Source organism: Pezoporus wallicus, unplaced genomic scaffold (assembly GCF_028554395.1).
Source record: "Pezoporus wallicus isolate ANWC-B61680 ecotype Strahan unplaced genomic scaffold, APGP_CSIRO_Pwel_v1 contig_3847, whole genome shotgun sequence".
NCBI lineage: Eukaryota > Metazoa > Chordata > Aves > Psittaciformes > Psittacidae > Pezoporus > Pezoporus wallicus.
The window spans coordinates 1663251-1680819 of NW_026639842.1; the positions used below are offsets into that span (position 1 = coordinate 1663251).

General features: G+C 39.6%; 1 protein-coding gene across 1 annotated transcript in view; it reads left to right on the forward strand.

Moving 5' to 3' along the window:
• NCAPG2 (non-SMC condensin II complex subunit G2) overlaps window positions 1-8642 on the forward strand; it is a 45012-nt gene extending 36370 nt beyond the window's left edge. The window contains exons 26-28 of the mRNA XM_057416482.1: window positions 4406-4503; window positions 4911-5013; window positions 8512-8642. Coding sequence (XP_057272465.1) covers window positions 4406-4503; window positions 4911-5013; window positions 8512-8563 — 253 coding nt within the window. The 3' untranslated portion in view covers window positions 8564-8642. The remainder of the gene's footprint in view (window positions 1-4405; window positions 4504-4910; window positions 5014-8511) is intronic.
• Window positions 8643-17569: the final 8927 nt, after the last annotated feature.

The window sequence follows — 17569 nt, forward strand, 5'->3', positions numbered from 1 at the left end:
CCACTGGTGCCTCAAGACTGAGACTACTTTTAAGGCTGATTTCTTTTATTAATCTGTATTGATAGGCCATAATGAGAGTACAGTAGTAAATCATTCACCATCTCAGACATCACCATTCCACACCAATGCAAAAGCCTTTGACATTACAGAATCAGATGTGAGCTCCTGTTCAGTGAACGCACAGTCATCTTGCACCAGGTTTTGCAGTGTCTGTTATGTTTTCAGTTACTAATGAGTCAATCTCTAGCACTGAATTTCAATCTTCATACCAGTGATAATGCTGAGTGACTTGGCAATATTTGACCAGTTGTGTGAGTATCCCTTCCTTTAGTAGGGAGCTGTCTGTATAAGAACCAATTGCTTATCTATCTCTTTTACTTATATGTATTTGTAAACAGTTTACAGTTCTGTTTTATTTTTGTGGGCAGGCTCATGTAACCCTTGTTGAGATGGAAGTGGGAAAAGGCAGCTGCAGTGAATCTTATTACATGTTAATAAATTTCATATGTTCCTTCATGGAAAACCAGAGTGTGCTTACTGACCTAAACAGTGACACCAATAAAGTCAATACTCTGAGTGGAATACTGTTAGTTAGCTATTTAAATGCAATATGAGCCTTGGGTGACACGGTTTAGTGGGAGTTGTCCCTGCCCATGGCAGGAGGGTTGGAACTAGATGATCTTAAGGTCCTTTCCAACCCTAACTATTTTATGATTCTATGAAATGGAATCAATACTTTATCAGATTAGTCCACAGTGATGTCATGAATTTAATGCAATTCATAAGCAACTTGATAACACTTATTTCAGAACCTGAAGAGGTTTCATCTTTCTCAGCTCCTTGAAGCAATACTTGAGCTCCTAAAAAGTTTATTTACTCAATCACTAGTGGAGGTTGGATCCCTTCTTAACTGCATATTTCATTTTGGTATCTTAGCACAATAAAAGCCTGAAGAACAATTAAAGTCAGAAGTGGGTATTTATGATATTCAGTTTTGGTGTCAGATGATGATAATATTACCAAAGGTATTTTGAAATGTTTTGGGGAAAGCTATTGTAGAATCTACTGCTCTCAGTTTCCTCTTTAGTTCTTCACAGAGCATTTACTTTCATGCTCTGAGGAATTACAGATCTTGTCCATCTGCTTTATCCTTCATGTTCTTTTATTTTTATCCGTTCTAAGAATTACTTTAGAATTTTTGAGAACTGCTTCTGAGTTAATTTTTTTTTTTGCTTTACCATAAACACACATTACCAATAACAAGCAATTAGTGGTTTCATTCTGCAGTATTGCCTTAATCCACATTGCAGTGTTTAGCTGAGTTGCTAGACCTCTTCCTTGACTCCCTTAATTCATTTTTCTTAACTTGATATATGTCCCAAACCACTGCCAAAGTTTGCTAAAAGTCAGTCTCTTAAGATACATATTGAGTCTGTATTTATCTCAGACTTTACAATGAACAGTTGTTTTGGTTCTATTAGTCCGTCCATATTTTCAGTACGTAAAATGTAGTTTGGAAGTGTTTTGGGGCTGTTTTTTGTTACAAATGTTCTTCACTGTATTGTAATTGGAAAGTCATAGAATCAGAGAATAATTAGGGTTGGAAAGGACCTTAAGATCATCTAGTTCCAACCCCTCTGCCATGGGCAGGGACACCTGACACTAAACCATGTCACCCAAGGCTCTGTCCAGCCTGGCCTTGAACATCACCAGTGTTGGAGCATTCACAGCTTCCTTGGGCAACCCATTCCAGTGCCTCACTATCGTTACAGTAAAGAACTTCTTCCTTATATCCAATCTAAACTTCCCCTGTTTATGTTTGAACCTGTTACCCCTTGTCCTATCTCTACAGTTCCTAATGAAGAGTCCCTCCCCAGCATCCTTAAAGGCCCCCTTCAGATACTGGATGGCTGCTATGAGGTCCACACACAGCCTTCTCTTTTCCAGGCTGAAGAGCCCCTACTTTCTCAGCCTGTCTTCATACGGGAGGTGCTCCAGTCCCCTGATCATCCTCGTGGCCCTCGTCTGGACTTGTTCCAACAGTTCCATGTCCTTTTTATGTTAAGGACACCAGAATGCACAAAATACTCCAGGTGAGGTCTCACGAGAGCAGAGTAGAGGGGCAGGATCACCTCCTTCGACCTGCTGGTCACACTCCTTTTGATGCAGCCCAGGATACGGTTGGCTTCCTGGGCTGCGAGTGCACACTGAAGCTGGCTCATGTTCGTTTTCTCATCGACCAGCACCCCCAAGTCCTTCTCCACAGGGCTGCTCTGAATCTCTTCTCCGCCCAACCTGTAGCTGTGCCTGGGATTGCCCCGACCCAGGTGTAGGACCTCGCACTTGGCATGGTTAAACTTCATGAGGTTGGCATCAGCCCACCTCACAAGCGTGTCAAGGTCCCTCTGGATGGCATTCCTTCCCTCCAGGGTATCAACCGAACCACACAGCTTGGTGTCATCGGCAAACTTGCTGAGGGCGCACTCAATCCCACTGTCCATGTCAGCGACAAAGATGTTGAACAAGACCGGTCCCAACACCCATCCCTGAGGGACACCGCTCGTTACTGGTCTCCAGCCGGACATTGAGCCATTGACCGCAACTCTTTGTGTGTGGCCATCCAGCCAGTTCTTTATCCACCGAGTGGTCCATTCATCAAATTGATGTCTCTCCAATTTAGAGACAAGGATGTTGTGTTGGGACAGTGTCGAATGCTTTGCACAAGTCCACGTAGATGACATCAACTGCTCTACCCCTGTCCATCAGTTCTGTAGCCCCATCTTAGAAGGCCACCAAATTGGTCAGGCAGGATTTCCCCTCAGTTAAGCCATGCTGGCTGTCACCAAGCACCGTGTTGATTTTCATGTGCCTTAGCATGCCTTCCAGGAGAATCTGCTCCAAGATTTCACCAGGCACAGAGGTGAGACTGACTGGTCTGTAATTCCCTGGGTCATCCATTTTCCCCTTCTTGAAAATGGGGGTTATATTTCCCTTTTTCTAGTCTTAGGGAACTTCACCTGACGGCCATGGTTTTTTCAAATATGTTGGCCAGTGGCTTAGCAACTTCTTTCACCAGCTCCTTCAGGACCCGCAGATGGATTTCATCAGGTCCCATGGACTTGTGCACATTCAGGTTCTTAAGATGGTCTCGAAGCAGATCCTCTCCTACAGTGGGCACAAGGTCTTCATTCCCACAGTCCCTGCATCTGCCTTCCAAGACTTGGGTGGTGTGGTCAGAGCCTTTGCCAGTGAAGATCAAGGCAAAGAAGTAATTTAAGAACCTCAGCCTTCTGCAAATCCAGTGTAGCCAGTTCTCCTGATAGCTTCTGGAGAGGGCCCATGTTGTCCCTAGTCTGTCTTTTATTCACAGTGTACCTGTAGAATCCCTTCCTGTTATCCTTAACATCCCTAGCCAAGTTTAATTCTGACTGGGCCTTAGCTTTCCTAACCTGGTCCCTAGCTTCCCGGACATTTGTGTGTTCTTCCCAGGCCACCTGTCCTTGCTTCCACCTTTTATAAGCCTACTTTTTCCTTCAAAGTTTCCTCAGCGGCTCCTTATCCATCCTAGGAGGTCTCCTGGCCCTTCTGCTGCACTTCCTTCTAGTTGGGATGCAACACTCCTGAGCTTGTAGCAGGTGATCCTTGAATATCAACCAAAGGTCTTGGGCCCCCCTGCCCTCTAGAGCTATATCCCTTGGAACCTTACTAAGCAGGTTCCTGAAGAGGCAAATTCTGCTGTCTTGAAGTCCAGGGCAGTGAGCTTGCTGCACGCTCTTCTCACTGTCCTGGGGATCTCGAACTCGACCATCTCACGATCGCTGCATCCAAGGCTGTCCTGGAGCATCACATTTCCAACCAGCCCTTCCCTGTTGGTGAGCACGAGGTCAAGCATGGCACCTCTCCTTGTCGGCTCCTCTGTTACTTGCAGGAGGAATTTGTCTTCCACACAACTGAGGAACCTCCTGGATTGCTTGTGCCGGGCTGTACCATCCCTCCAATAGATATCAGGGTGGTTTAAATCCCCCATGAGGACAGGCCTGTGAGCATGTGGCTGTTCCTATCTGTCTATAGAGCGCTTCATCCACAGAGTCCTCTTGGTCAGATGGTCTGTAACAGATTCCCACGGTAATGTCCCCCATAGCTGTTCTCCCTAAATCATCTATTTTAATTTTTGAATTCCATATAATTTTTCTTTTCTTCCCAAGCAATTTGCCATTCTGCTAACTCAGATATTTTCAGTTCCAGAAGCAGCATGTAATCTTCAGTTACCCTGCAGGCAAAAGCAGTAGTTATTGGACATCTTTGAAGCTATGGTGGCAGGGTAGCATAATCACAGACTTGGTCTGTCCAGTTCTGTTTTGAAAGAAATGATTTTTAGTATATTTTTGCTTTATTTTTTAATTAGGTCATTTTTAAATGAATTAATGGAATGCATTCTCTCTGAAGAAATCGAAGGGATTTTTAGTCTAACAGCTACTGTCTGCATTGTGATCATAATTAAAGGTCAGTCAAACCATTTTTGTCCATAGTTTTTCTTTCTTTTTTTTCTATGTGCTACATAATGTAAGTTCTTATACAATTTAAGAGAGACTTCCCTTTATCCTGTTAAGTTACCATTTTTCTACAGGATTTAAGGTTATATATAATTGTGAATTATATCATTAAGCTGTGGACTTTCAATCTTTATGCAGTGAGTTTAGAAATACATCTGTCTGCTAACTCATAACATTCATCTCTGTGATTTGTTGAAGTACACAGCAATTGATCCAGGACACTGAAAATCTTAATTTAAAATCTAATCTTTTGTTAAACATTCTTTTATATTAAAAAATACTCTGAAAATATGCAGAAGGTTTTTTTACGCAAATCGCTATTTTTGTTCAAATTCAGCATAATCTTATTTCAAATAGGTAAGCACAAAACGTCACTTCTAAAGGATGTTGCACCTGCCATTCAAAGGAAACTGGTAACACACAAGGATGCTGCCACAGAAGAATATAGCTGCCCTGAAAGGTAAATGTACTGTGGGAAATTAACACTAACCTCTCCTATGCCTCCTCTGCAGTAATTTTCTTTGGTTTGTACTTGCGTAATAGAGAGCATTATGAATGATACATAGGAAGGTTTAAAATAGCAGATAAAAAAAATGTGAGGCATTCATCGCAGCACAGTATTAAATATCTTGCCCATACATCTGCTGTAATTGCAGTCTTTACATGTTCAGTTTGCTTTGCTGCATTCATTTGGTATATGTTATGACTTGATCCTGTGCATTGCAGGATTTGGTTCTTGAAATTCAATTCTGTTGGCAGCAGGTGTAACAAACCAAGTAATCTATTTATTGTTTCTTATTACTAGAAGATTTTTCTGTAGTAATGCCAATACATTTTGGTATTAGGTATGTGAATCCATACCTATGCAGATGGTAAAAATTTAACTGAATGTAACAATGACCTCGAGACCTTTCCATGGGTGATCTTATTCTGCTCTTTTTGGAGATTCTTTGAACTGATGATCCTTACCCTTCACTTCCATTTCCTGTATGGTCTAAGTAAATAGAAAACAGGAATATTGCTGTCAAGACTTTGAGTGGCTTCTGCAGTTGACATTGTGCTCCTGTAATATAAAATTAATAAAGAACTACAAATTATCTTGCTAAAAAAAATAAAGTTATTACATAATTGGACTTCTAAGCCAAAGTGACTCTGCTGCCTGGATACATTGTGTTAATTAGTTACTTGGCTGTGAACAAATTTCTTTTTTTGGGGACCTGGCTTAGAAACAAAACTAAACAAACCCCACTTTTTTTTCCCTTATGAAATCATTTAATGTTGGGCTGGCAAGAGTTCCACTAGAATATTTTAAAATAATAATGTTATGGAAAGGAAAGGTGAGCAGCAGAGTATCATGATTCAGTTTGCAGTTCTTTTAAGGCAGTAGTAAAGGCTGAGAAATTAAAGCAAATTTTAACATGATTAAATAAATAGGCACATTAAAATGAGTAACTGCTGCCTCCTGAGTGCACTACTGGCTATAAATTTCAGTAAGAACACAGATAATTGCTTTATGAATCTGTATGATCATTTCTGCCCAGTGAACAGGGACAAATCAAGCTGGAATTTGGGGCAGATGAAGAACATATGATGCTACACAGGGTTTTAATTTTGTGATATATGAATAGCTAGTTTTGTGTAATACAAAACCAAGAGATCGTTGCAGATAAAATTAAAGCATTAGGAATGTGAACATAATGATAGGAAGTATTTTTATCAAGAATCAGAATTGGAATATGATAACAAAATTCAGAAGCTTTCACGCAGCTTTTCAGAATCTGGGAGTATTCATAGTTGTATGGGTACGTTGGGGATTTTTTACTCGCCAGAAGGGTAAAAGAATTCATGCTAACAAAAGGTTAGGAGGAAGCTCTTCAGTGATTAGGTTTTGCTTGCCTGATTTAAAGTGTGTTTGCTCTTTCTTGGGTAGATATAACATTGTACCAGGGCAGGCCTCCTCTGATGTGCCATTTGTACTAGTGTACTAATGTATAAATAAAATGGAATGAGGTACATCCTGAAATGTGCCCTGTTGTTTGTAAAGTATTTTATCATACCACTCTACTTACCAAACACCAGCTTTTTAGTTATAGAATACTGCAGACTTGATGTCTGGTCATTGCTTTGAGCACAATCTTATAACACACAATGCTGCAATGATGTGTGCTAAAAAATATTACTGTTTTTTTTTTAACTCAGTAGTATTATTACTTTTTGCTTCTGGATGCACTATCTTATAACTGTTTGAGGGATTATTTTTTTTAATACTCAGGTATACCAGGAAATAGCGACATTCTTTAATTTCCCAAGAGAGCTTGGCATTCTGTGCCAGCATCTTAAATTTAGACTTATAAGTAATGTATTACATATTAGCATAGAGACAAAAAAAGTAAAAATGCTGTCTGGTGTAGTAATTAAAGTGCAGCCATTAAACACAGAATTGTTATGCTAAATCAGAAGCAAAACTTTTCACTGTAATTTAGTCTTCCCTCTTCAGCTGAGTTAGCAGTTTAAGATGTCCCTGTGTGTCTATTATTTTTAAAATGCTGTTCAGTGCACTTAAAAATTCTGGACAACATATTTTATATTGAAAGAATTTCCTCAAGAGTAAAGGCACACAAATTAGTTTAGTTTATAAAATGCAAATATTTATGCCCAACAAAAAGAATGCAGATAAAGCTGTCAGTGCAGTGATCTGGAGGCTAGAGAAAAATGTTCACTGCCCTATAAAACCAAACGTGCTATAGAGTAATACCTTTTACTTAATATTTTGGTTTTTCTTTAATTAGCATATTGATGTATGGGTGTTAGAACTGAAATTTAGCAAATTATATTTATTTACTGTTATCATTTAGCTTGCTTCCCAAACTCTGTATTGCACTCTTATTGCATCTATAAATAATTATTCTGACAGCTGACTTCCATGGTTAAAGGATGTAGCACTAGAGAGAGAAGTATGTGACGCAGCCACAGCGGTCTGAATTCAGGGAGCCCTGTCATCCAATGTACCGCCATGGAAGTGCAGACGTGCCTCTTGTATTTCATTGTGACAAATGCCCTAACTCGTCATAATTAGTGACTGACTAGCCTTGCTCATTTGGGACATCAGTCCAGGACTATAATAATAAAATATAGAGGGTAAAAAATTGGTTGAGAAATACAGGGAAATCTTTTACAAAAGTAATGCGAAGAATAAAGTTTATAGTGGTTAACAGTGAAATAATGATTTGACAGAAGACCAAAGTGCCTGGTTTTGTCTTTTGAGGATATTTTAGAGCAGTGTTAGAAGTTGCATGAGAACACAACTGCAAAGGCTGGGTGACAGTGTCAGGGAATGCAAGAAGGTAAGCGCCTGCCATATGGCAATTTCAGAGCTGGCCTTTGCGGATGTTTGGGGATTAATGGGAGACAAAGGAAAGTTGGAGAGGGACTAATATGGGTGTATACACAGCTGACAGAGACACTTGCTCGTAAAAATAAGATAGATAGTTCAAGCTTGGTAAAAAAATTGTCACAGGTGGAGAGAAAAATTATGAAGGCTGAAGAATGAGGGAGAAAGGAAGAAAATAAAGAAATAAAAAGCAGCCTTAGTATGAATTATTGGTAAAGGATTTGACTGTGTTTAAAAAAAAGAGTACAAGCGCTGTGAAGAAAATGTGTGGGTTCTTTAAATAGACAATGAAATATTAGAAAGTGTGTTTGAATTGACACAGTAATTTAACTGGCTTGCTGTAGGTTGTGCTGTAGCAAGAGATGATCAGCAGAAAAATGAAAAAGTTCAAAGAAATATCCCCACCTGTTTCAAAAGTAATTTGTAAAGGCATATGTAATATTTAAACTAATATGGAAGAACTGGTCGAAGAAATTGTGCTGTAGCTGTACTCTGAGAAATCGGATAGTAGCGGACTGATTTAGCATTTAGCATATCTAACCCTGTTATGTATTTATGTCATTTCAGAATCCTGTGTGAATCATCTCTGAAAGTTTTGGATGAATTTCTGAATCCTTGACCATGTGGAAACCTTAGTCATGAAAATCAGGAGATGAAAGATGCATTGTTTTAAAAAAAAATAAATTATCTTGTAAACTTATTAGTAGTTAAGTTTGTTTTCTGGTATTCTGTACATTCAGACCAGGAAACGTGTAAAATTGTCTATAGAAATCATGTAATAGTAAAGATTTTTCGAACAGTTGTAAAGACTTTATTTTGTATAAAAATGCCTTATGGGGGGCAGGGGAGGGGGGCATGTAAAACCAGTATCTTTGTTTTTATAAAACAAGTAATAATTGCACCTTACAAAATTATGTATATTTTGAGTTTGAGGCAGCAGGTGACCTCAGTCCCTGGAAAGACTACAGAATATATTCCCAGAGGTTATGGAAATGATTTCATTTTGTGACGTGAAGGACAAAATGGTGGTTGAGAACAGCCGTCATGACTTCACCAGGGGCCAACTCTGCCAAACCAACACAACAGCCCTCCCTTGTGTGGAAGAAGAGAGAGCAGAGAATGTCAGTTTTCCTGTCCTTAGCAATGACTTTCACACAGGTTTTAGTATCCTTACAGCCAAGTGGGAGAGAGGTGGGTGGGAAACTGGCTGGACCTTGATGAATAATAATGCAACAACATGGTTGCTAGTGCCATTCCTCAGTGCAGATACTGTTGCCAATATTATTTAACAGTTTTATTAGAAGTTTGGGGGAAGGGATGAAATACAACCTTGGCCTGTTGACAGAGGACACCAACTTGGGAGTAATGGTTAACTCAGTGAGGGTAAGGTTGTCCCATTCCATGAGATCCTGACAAGCTGGACTTAAGGATCAACAAATCTCATAATGTTCAACAAAGACGCATACTCTTCTTTCCTCAGTGGATTAACGCCGTACACCAGCCTAGCCAAGTGCAGAGGAGTGATCTTACTGCTGTCTTTACCTGCCTGGATGAGGACTAAGAAAAGACTTCTCAGAGGTACACATGAAGAGAATATGAGGCAACTGGAACAACTTGCATCAAGAGAAATTCTTGCTGGATATGAGAAAAAAATAATCACGGGACTAAATTGAAACTGGCAATGGAAGAACAGGTTGCTCAGAAAAGCAGTGGAGCACCTATCCTTGCAGACATACATATCTTGGCTAACTAAGGCCCTTACCATTGTGGTATAATTTTAAAGTTAGTCCTGCTTGAGCTGGTGATTTGGTCAGATATTCTCCTGAGCTTCCTTCCAACTGGAATATTCGTGTGATTCAGTGACAAGTATAATGGAAGGGAAATGCCATAGCTATCAAATGTTTACTTGATTAATGCAGGAGTTAAATTGCTTTGTATTTAGCTGTTTTTATAAATTAATCCTAATGATGCAGATAATGCAGACATGCAAGGCACTTATTTAATTTTCTCAATGCTACCAGATGCTCTCCTAAAACTAGTAATAGAATGCTGATGGCAGAATGTTATTCTGCTTTAACTGAGATACCTGCAAATTAGATGTTTAAGCTCATGGTATGGTTTAATCCCTGCTGGAAGCTAAGCACTCCACACCCAGTTGCTCATGCCCCCCACCCCTGGTGGGTTGAGGGAAGAATTGGAAAGGTAGAGTGAGGAAAAAAACTTGTGGGTTGAGATTAAAAAAAAAAAAGTTTTATTGCTTTTCAATTACTTTTTTTTTTTTTTTTTTAATGTAGGGAAGGGGGGAACAAAGGGAAGAAAATAAAACCCAAACAAGACTAAGTGCTGCAAATGAAAACAGTTGCTCACCGCTGACTGATGCCTAGACAGTTACCCAGCAGCAGCTCCCCACTAACTTTCCCTCTAGGTTTATGTCATATGGTGTGGGATATCGCTTGGGTCATACGGGGTCAGCTGTCCCAGCTGTGTCCCCTCCCAGCTGCTTGTGCAGCCCTAACCTGCTCACTGGTGGTGTGGGGTGAGGAGCAGAGAAGGCCTTGACTCTGTGCAAGCACTGCTCAGCAGTAATAAAAACATCCCTGAGTTATCAACAGTTTTCAACACAAATACAGAACATAGCCTCACTAGCTACTTTGAAGAAAATCAACCCTACCCCAGCCAAAGCTAGCACAGCTCATAATGCTGTATTTATGAATTCAAGATTTACCTTACCCACAACACCAGCCTGACCAAAGAGAATACTGCTGCCACAGCAGGTATCTGTGGGTCTGCCAAGTGTTTATCTGTCAGTGTCTTCATAAAACCTGTATTCTCTGGCCTTCATTCTTCTACATCTGTTAACAGGCAGGTGTTCCAGTAATGACCTTTTAAATCTTCTGATTATACAAATTACTCAATGAATATGTAAATCACAGTTTTGTTTTGCTTTTTTTTTTTTTTGCTACTCAGTCTTTCAGTATTTGCTCATATTATTAAATTAGAAGAGAATCCAAACTTACCGCCTTGTTTTTCCTTACTGTATCATACTGCTTTTTCAGTTTTCACTTTTCATGGAAGACTTATTACAGATGTAGTATCCCAGAGCCTGAAAGAAAGAATGGTAATGCCAACATCAGAAATGGGCAGAGTTCTGGAAGAACTCGGAAGTGATATTGCTAGGAAGGGTAAGCAAATTTAAAGACAAACCTTTGTCCTCTTACTGCCTGCTGCTCAAGTGGTCCTCCAAAGTGTGGAAATCATATTGCATTAATTGTACAGCTGGTGTAGAGATTTCAGCTCAGTTTCTAGTTCATTTCTACTATAATTACTCTGACAGACGAAAAAATGTTGGCTTTCTTCAACACAAATAATGGTGCTCCTAGGACCCCTCTCACTGCTTTGGCCTTGGGTTTCTTGTGGCAAATTTCACAGAAGTGTCAGAGTTCTAGGTTTTACCTGCTGTTTTCCTTGCAAACTATGTTCTGCCAAAATGCTGAATCCTTTCATTTTTCTCTTGTGTCAGAGATGTAAATAAGTAGTATGTTTCTTAGCTAATCTGTCTTTTGGAAACATGTAAAATAGATCGGTTTAATCTTATTAATCAGAAGTGCTGCTGAAGTGCTGCTGGGGGAGAGGGGGTTGGTCTTTGGGTTTTGTTATGGAATAATCTTGGTGTCCAGCCAGATGCACTACCCTGACCTCATATCTGAGAATTGCTTATTTAGACAGACCCTTTGAGATCTTTACACCTCTTCTAAGAAGTTGAACTTGACTTTGATTAATAAAAATGCTCAAAATATAAACAAGATAATCCCATTCTAAGATACTACTTTGAGCAATTTGCACTGGCAGCTCCCTGTGAACGTACAACCGCCTGAAGAACAAACTTTCTAGTCATAGCTGTACCTGTAAGTGGCATGCCTATCAGGCTCCCTTTCAAGCAAATATATTCAGTGTAAATATTACTAAAGAAAGCACTAGCTTTGAACTATTTGCAGTAATTATGTTTGAACTTTATTTGTAGAGACTTGGTCCCTTTTTTGATGACAATGGTCATTTGCTGTCATCTGGCTGGAAACAAAGTCCAGCAGTCTTCCATCTAGCACAGCTTCAAATGATGAGCTAAAGAATAACCTGGGGAAGCTCTCAAGCTCCATCCTTAGCAAACAAATGTTTTAAAGTATGGGTCCAAGCACACAAACTTTCAGACTTGCCAAGGAAAAGAAAAAATCCTAACAACAACAAAAAAAAATTCAGACTGCTGAACCCAGGACACACCTGCTGTTTACTGCCCTAATAGCTACAACACACTTTGCATTTTAACAGCATGTGCTGCTGCTGTTGAGGGCTTTGAGGTCTTCTGACTTACAGAAGGAAATGAGAGAGACTAATTTTGATGAAATCGCTCACCTCACTTGATAAATGCTTAGTGAAGAATACTTGTGATAATGACTGCAGTGTGAAATCATGAGGCACACCAGGTATGTTGCAGTATTACTTGCTGATCTGTTTCTGGGGCTTGTGAGCCAAGCTCATTGCAGAATGTCCTGCTGTGCCTGTGCTGGGTGCTGTACATGCAGTGGCAGCTGCCCATGCCAGACAGAAGAGCACAGCTTGGTCTATGTGTCTTGACGATTAGCTGGTCAAGGGCAGCCTTCAGGAACAGCCACAGGACTTTCTCAGGCAGACAGCAGTTCTTCAGTTTCACTAAGCCATTGCAAATAGGCACAAATCTTGCCTAATCTACTTCAGATAAGACTTCTTAGTCCTTGCTCTGTGCAGCTGCAGTGTTGCTTGCCTGAGCATGACTCTAGGCACAGCCCTAGGCGTCAAAAAAGCTTTAATTTTAGCTTTAATTACTGAGTTTTTTTCACTGGGTTAGGTTGTTCAGCACAGACTTGTCCTTAGTCTTCTCTAGTAAGAGTGTGTCATTCGTCTCTGTTGAGTTTCACATCATGGTTCTAGAAAAGCTGCAGAAATCAGATGTGTTAGTACTGAGGAAGCTGCAGCAGTGGAAATTCACTTCCTGTTTTATCTGTTAGCATTTTTTGAAGCAGTATCAAAACCATTTTTTTCAACATATCCTGTTACCATCACTTTCTAGCTGCTTATGACTCTAGGAAGTAGAAGCTGTTACCAACCTTTTTCTCTTCTGTCATTTTTTCAGTTTTTTAACCAGAGGACCACCTTGTTTTCAGGAAATAACTTAGTTCTCAAACATGATTTTACGCTTATTTCATGGTGCTTATATTACTTCAGACTTACCACTATTAAATTCTTCCTATTAAAAGTCTAGCTCTATGTTTGATATTGCTGTCAACTTTGTCCCAGTTTCAAATATATGTTCAAATTTCATTATTTTATGCTTATTTTTTGTACTGTCATTAATCAAAATATTAAATAAGGTGCTGTTCCAAAACATTGTTAGTAATTTCTTTTAAGCAGGTGAAATGAGGTGATCCTGCCCTTCTACTCTGCTCTCGTGAGACCTCACCTGGAGCATTGTGTGCAGTTCTGGTGTCCTCAACATAAAAAGGACATGGAACTGTTGGAACAAGTCCAGAGGAGGGCCACGAGGATGATCAGTGGACTGGAGCACCTCCTGTATGAAGACAGGCTGAGAAAGTTGGGGCTGTTCAGCCTGGAGAAGAGAAGGCTGCGTGGAGACCTCATAGCAGCCTTCCAGTATCTGAAGGGGGGCTATAGGGATGCTGGGGAGGGACTCTTCATCAGGGACTGTAGTGATAGGACAAGGGGTAATGGGTTAAAACTTAAACAGGGGAAGTTTACATTGGATATAAGAAGGAAATTCTTTCCTTTAGGGTGGTGAGGCACTGGAATGGGTTGCCCAGGGAGTGAAAGCTCTATCCCTGGCAGTGTTCAAGGCCAGGTTGGACGAGGCCTTGGGTGATATGGTTTAGCCTAAGGTGTGCCTGCCCATGGCAGGTGGGTTGGAACTAGATGATCTTAAGGTCCTTTCCAACCCTAATTATTTTATGATTCTATTTCCCTTTTCCATTCAATTACTATTCCTGTAATAATCCTTGTCTTGGCTTACTAAATTTTTTATACGCTGCAGTAACAGATGCTTTGCTGTAAAGCCTTACATTCTAAGTAGGTGCATTTTAGCAGCTCTCACAGGAAAGGTATATGAATCCTGTGCGGCTGTATGCCTGCATCAAAGGACATACAAGCTAGAGCCAGCCCAGCTGCCTTTGGATCTTTTGCAGTGTGTAGTGACATTTGGGGCAATTATTAAACACTTACATAAACTGTTTGTGCTAGCTCAGCTTTCACATGAATATATTGATTTGTCTTTTTTTTTTCCTTACTGTAACCATCCTTACTAATTGCCTAAAATGGTACCCAAGTCCCAGCTTGACAGCAGGAAATGTACACTTCGTGCACTGACCTTTCGGAAATCTCGCCGTGACTATTAAAAAAGGCAGGTATTAGCAACTTCATTTTCTCAGAATAGCATCTGAATAAAAAATACAGCATCTCTAAGAGGCTACGAATCCAATTAGACCAATCTAAGAGAGTTCTGGGGAAAAAAAAACAAAACAAAATAACAACAACAAAACAAAACAACAACAACAAAAACAAACAAACAAACAAAAAAAAACAAACAAAAAAAAAACCAAAAGAGGTGAATCTCATTCCTGCTCTGGGCTATTTAATGTCAGCATGACTCAAGTTCTCCCACCGCTGCACTGAAGGAAAAGCTACTTTTACTGAGGAAGCTCATTTCACTGATCCTAATGGCAAAAGCTGCACCCTTTCTTACACTGTTCTCTAAGCTTAGACTCTATTAATAGTATAAAGAAAAAGATTTTACTCTCACTCTTTTCTCAGTTCCACACAAAGAGAAGTTCTAAGGCTTATCCTTTTTTTAAAAGTGGTCTTATATTAAAAGTGACCATCCTTCATGACAAGAAGAGAGTTACCTTTCTCTCATCCTCTGTCCCCAGATTCCCTCTCATGACCAACTGCTCTTAATCGGCAGGATGGCTGTTTTCACGGGGCTCTCCACCCACTATGTGAATATACTCATGTGAAATTGATGTGAAATCATGTGAATTGATGTGAAATGATATTCACTATGTGCAAATACTCATTTCACAGTGAACGCTGTTTCTTTCAGGTGCCTTAGGCAGTCCCCAGGCTCATCAGAGGAGTTTGCCCACACCAGAGCTGCTCAGGGAATGTGCAGTTTGATGGCCACAAAAGCCCATATTCAAATTCAATCAACAGTAGGCAAAATGTCTGAGAATTACACTGCATGGTATACTATGCATCTGTGACCCAAGAATCTGATTTTAAATGAAAGATACTAAAGGTGGGGTTACTAACTTTCAGTGTTTATCAAAATTTCATTTTATTTTACTTTTTCAGATGTCAGAATTTAAAATAACTAAGGTTATGTTAAGACTGATAAAGAAGATACGTAAAACTAGTCCACCTGTAATGATTAGAACTGTTCAATGCAAGAGAAAAAGAAAGCTTATCAGGGATCAGACCGCAGCCTCCTGATTCCATGATTTGATCTACACTGGAATTGATAGCAGTACGTGGCTCCTGAGCCACCCATCACAGGTCAGCCAGCCTCCTGGGAAGCCTCATCTTCCCAGTTAAGATTATAGAGCCTTAAACTGCCTGAGCAACACATGGAGAGCAGGGACTCTAGCCTGTATTTTTTAATGTATCTGTGTATCATGATCTATTGATTGAATGCTTAAAAGCAGGCTTGTTTCAACGAGCTCTAATATTAGAAAGCACTCTGTGCTTGCTCTGATGAAAGACCCTCCTGTCCAATTAGCACATCTGAGCAGGTGTGATGCCTTTGGCTCTGGAAATATGTTGGCTTTGTGAAAAAATTCACATATAGAACAATTTTAATTATTTTGAAATTATGGTGAGGAGGAAGAGAAGTCTTTTTTCACAAATGTGAAGATCATTTTTGTCCCTTTAGCTCTCAACCTTCCTGTTGCAGCTTCAGTTTAGGACATCTCTTTTACTTCTAATTTTATTCAACTGCTAATGAAATAAAATGTCAGTTACTAGTAGAAATTTGTACCTTTTTCACTTTTCACTGTGATACTCCTTTTTTCATTGGTAATATAGGAGATTTAATGATAGAATGCTAAATATCACCCCATTCCCTTTTTTATTTTATACAGGCAGTTTTAAATAGTAATAGCTTTGCAACACTGGCCTTCTTTTTCAAAGCTGGTCGTCACTCCTTGGCTTTACCAAGAACAGCACATGCATATTTATTAACACTTTTGTGTAAGCAAATGATTCTGTATAACTCAACTCAGTCATATACAGTAGAAGCTCTATTATACAGAGAAGAAAAGTTCATGGCGAACATTCAGCTGAGGAAGAAGATTCTCTAGAGAAGTCAAGTAGGTGTTTCTGTTTGGTCTTTGATGCTCTGTTGGAATACTGAACTACAACACAGCAAAGGGAAGGCTTTTTAAAGCAGCGATGCAGAACAGAAAAAGAGCATCCTGTCTCTTCCATTATTCAACTTTTAATAGTTGCACCAAAACTTATGACTATTCTTAACATAATCTTGTACTTACAAAGCTACATAATGTAATTTCAGTGTAGTTCAAACAATGTTCCTTTCCCTAGCTGTCATTACCATGAACTTTCTCTATTTTTTGTTTGTTTGTTTTCTGGTCACAGATAATCTCAGTAACCTTCCTTTAACAGAAATACATAATAGTCAATGGTCCAAGCAGTCTTGTACTCTGAGGTTAGCAGAATGCCTTGAGGAAGATTTTCTAACTTTTGTACCCTAGACACTATGTGTTTATTTTTATTATTTTTTGCTATACAAGATTGCTCACATCAATAAGCATTAGGCTATGAAACTGAAGTGAAAATGATCTCAGCTCAATTGTTCTTGCTGCATTCTGAGTTGCTTTCAAACCTATTGTTCAGTTCTCGATTTCCTCCCAGTATATTTCTCAGTGGTACTCTAAGTTCACAGTCATACAACAGCTATAGCAAATATTCTAGCTTCTAATTGACCACTGGGTTTCCTTCTGTACATAAGGACAGTAAGCAGGACAGCAGTGTTTCCCAGATAGAAAACAGAGAGGTTGAGCTTAACCCAAAAGCATTATGTCTTCAGCATAACGCAGCCAAAGCAATAGACAGGCTGGAGAAAAAAATGGAGGGGAGCACAAGTGGCTTCTTGACTTGTTTGCTGTGCTATAATCTCTCTCATCACCACAGCAACAGGATGGAAAATGCAAGCATCTGCACTTTGCACTTTGGGAAACCAGATCCTTCCTCATACATGACATAAGAAAGCACAGTTTAAGAACATTACTAGAGCTGCAAAGTCAGACACTCAAAAGTCAGGAGGTATTAAAGTGAAGATGTGCACAGCTTAACCATCACCTTTGATTAGGTGTTGAATGTCATGGTATTTTTAATTACATTAATTACATTAAGATAAGTTACTTATTCTACACAAACTGTTCCCTACTCAGCGCTCAGCCTGTATCTGCTCTGTGGGTGATTCAAACCCCTTGCTGTTGACTACACAGCAAATATTCAGTGCTTTTTCTCCACTTCTTCAACACACAGCTCTACACTTCATCTCCTGCAT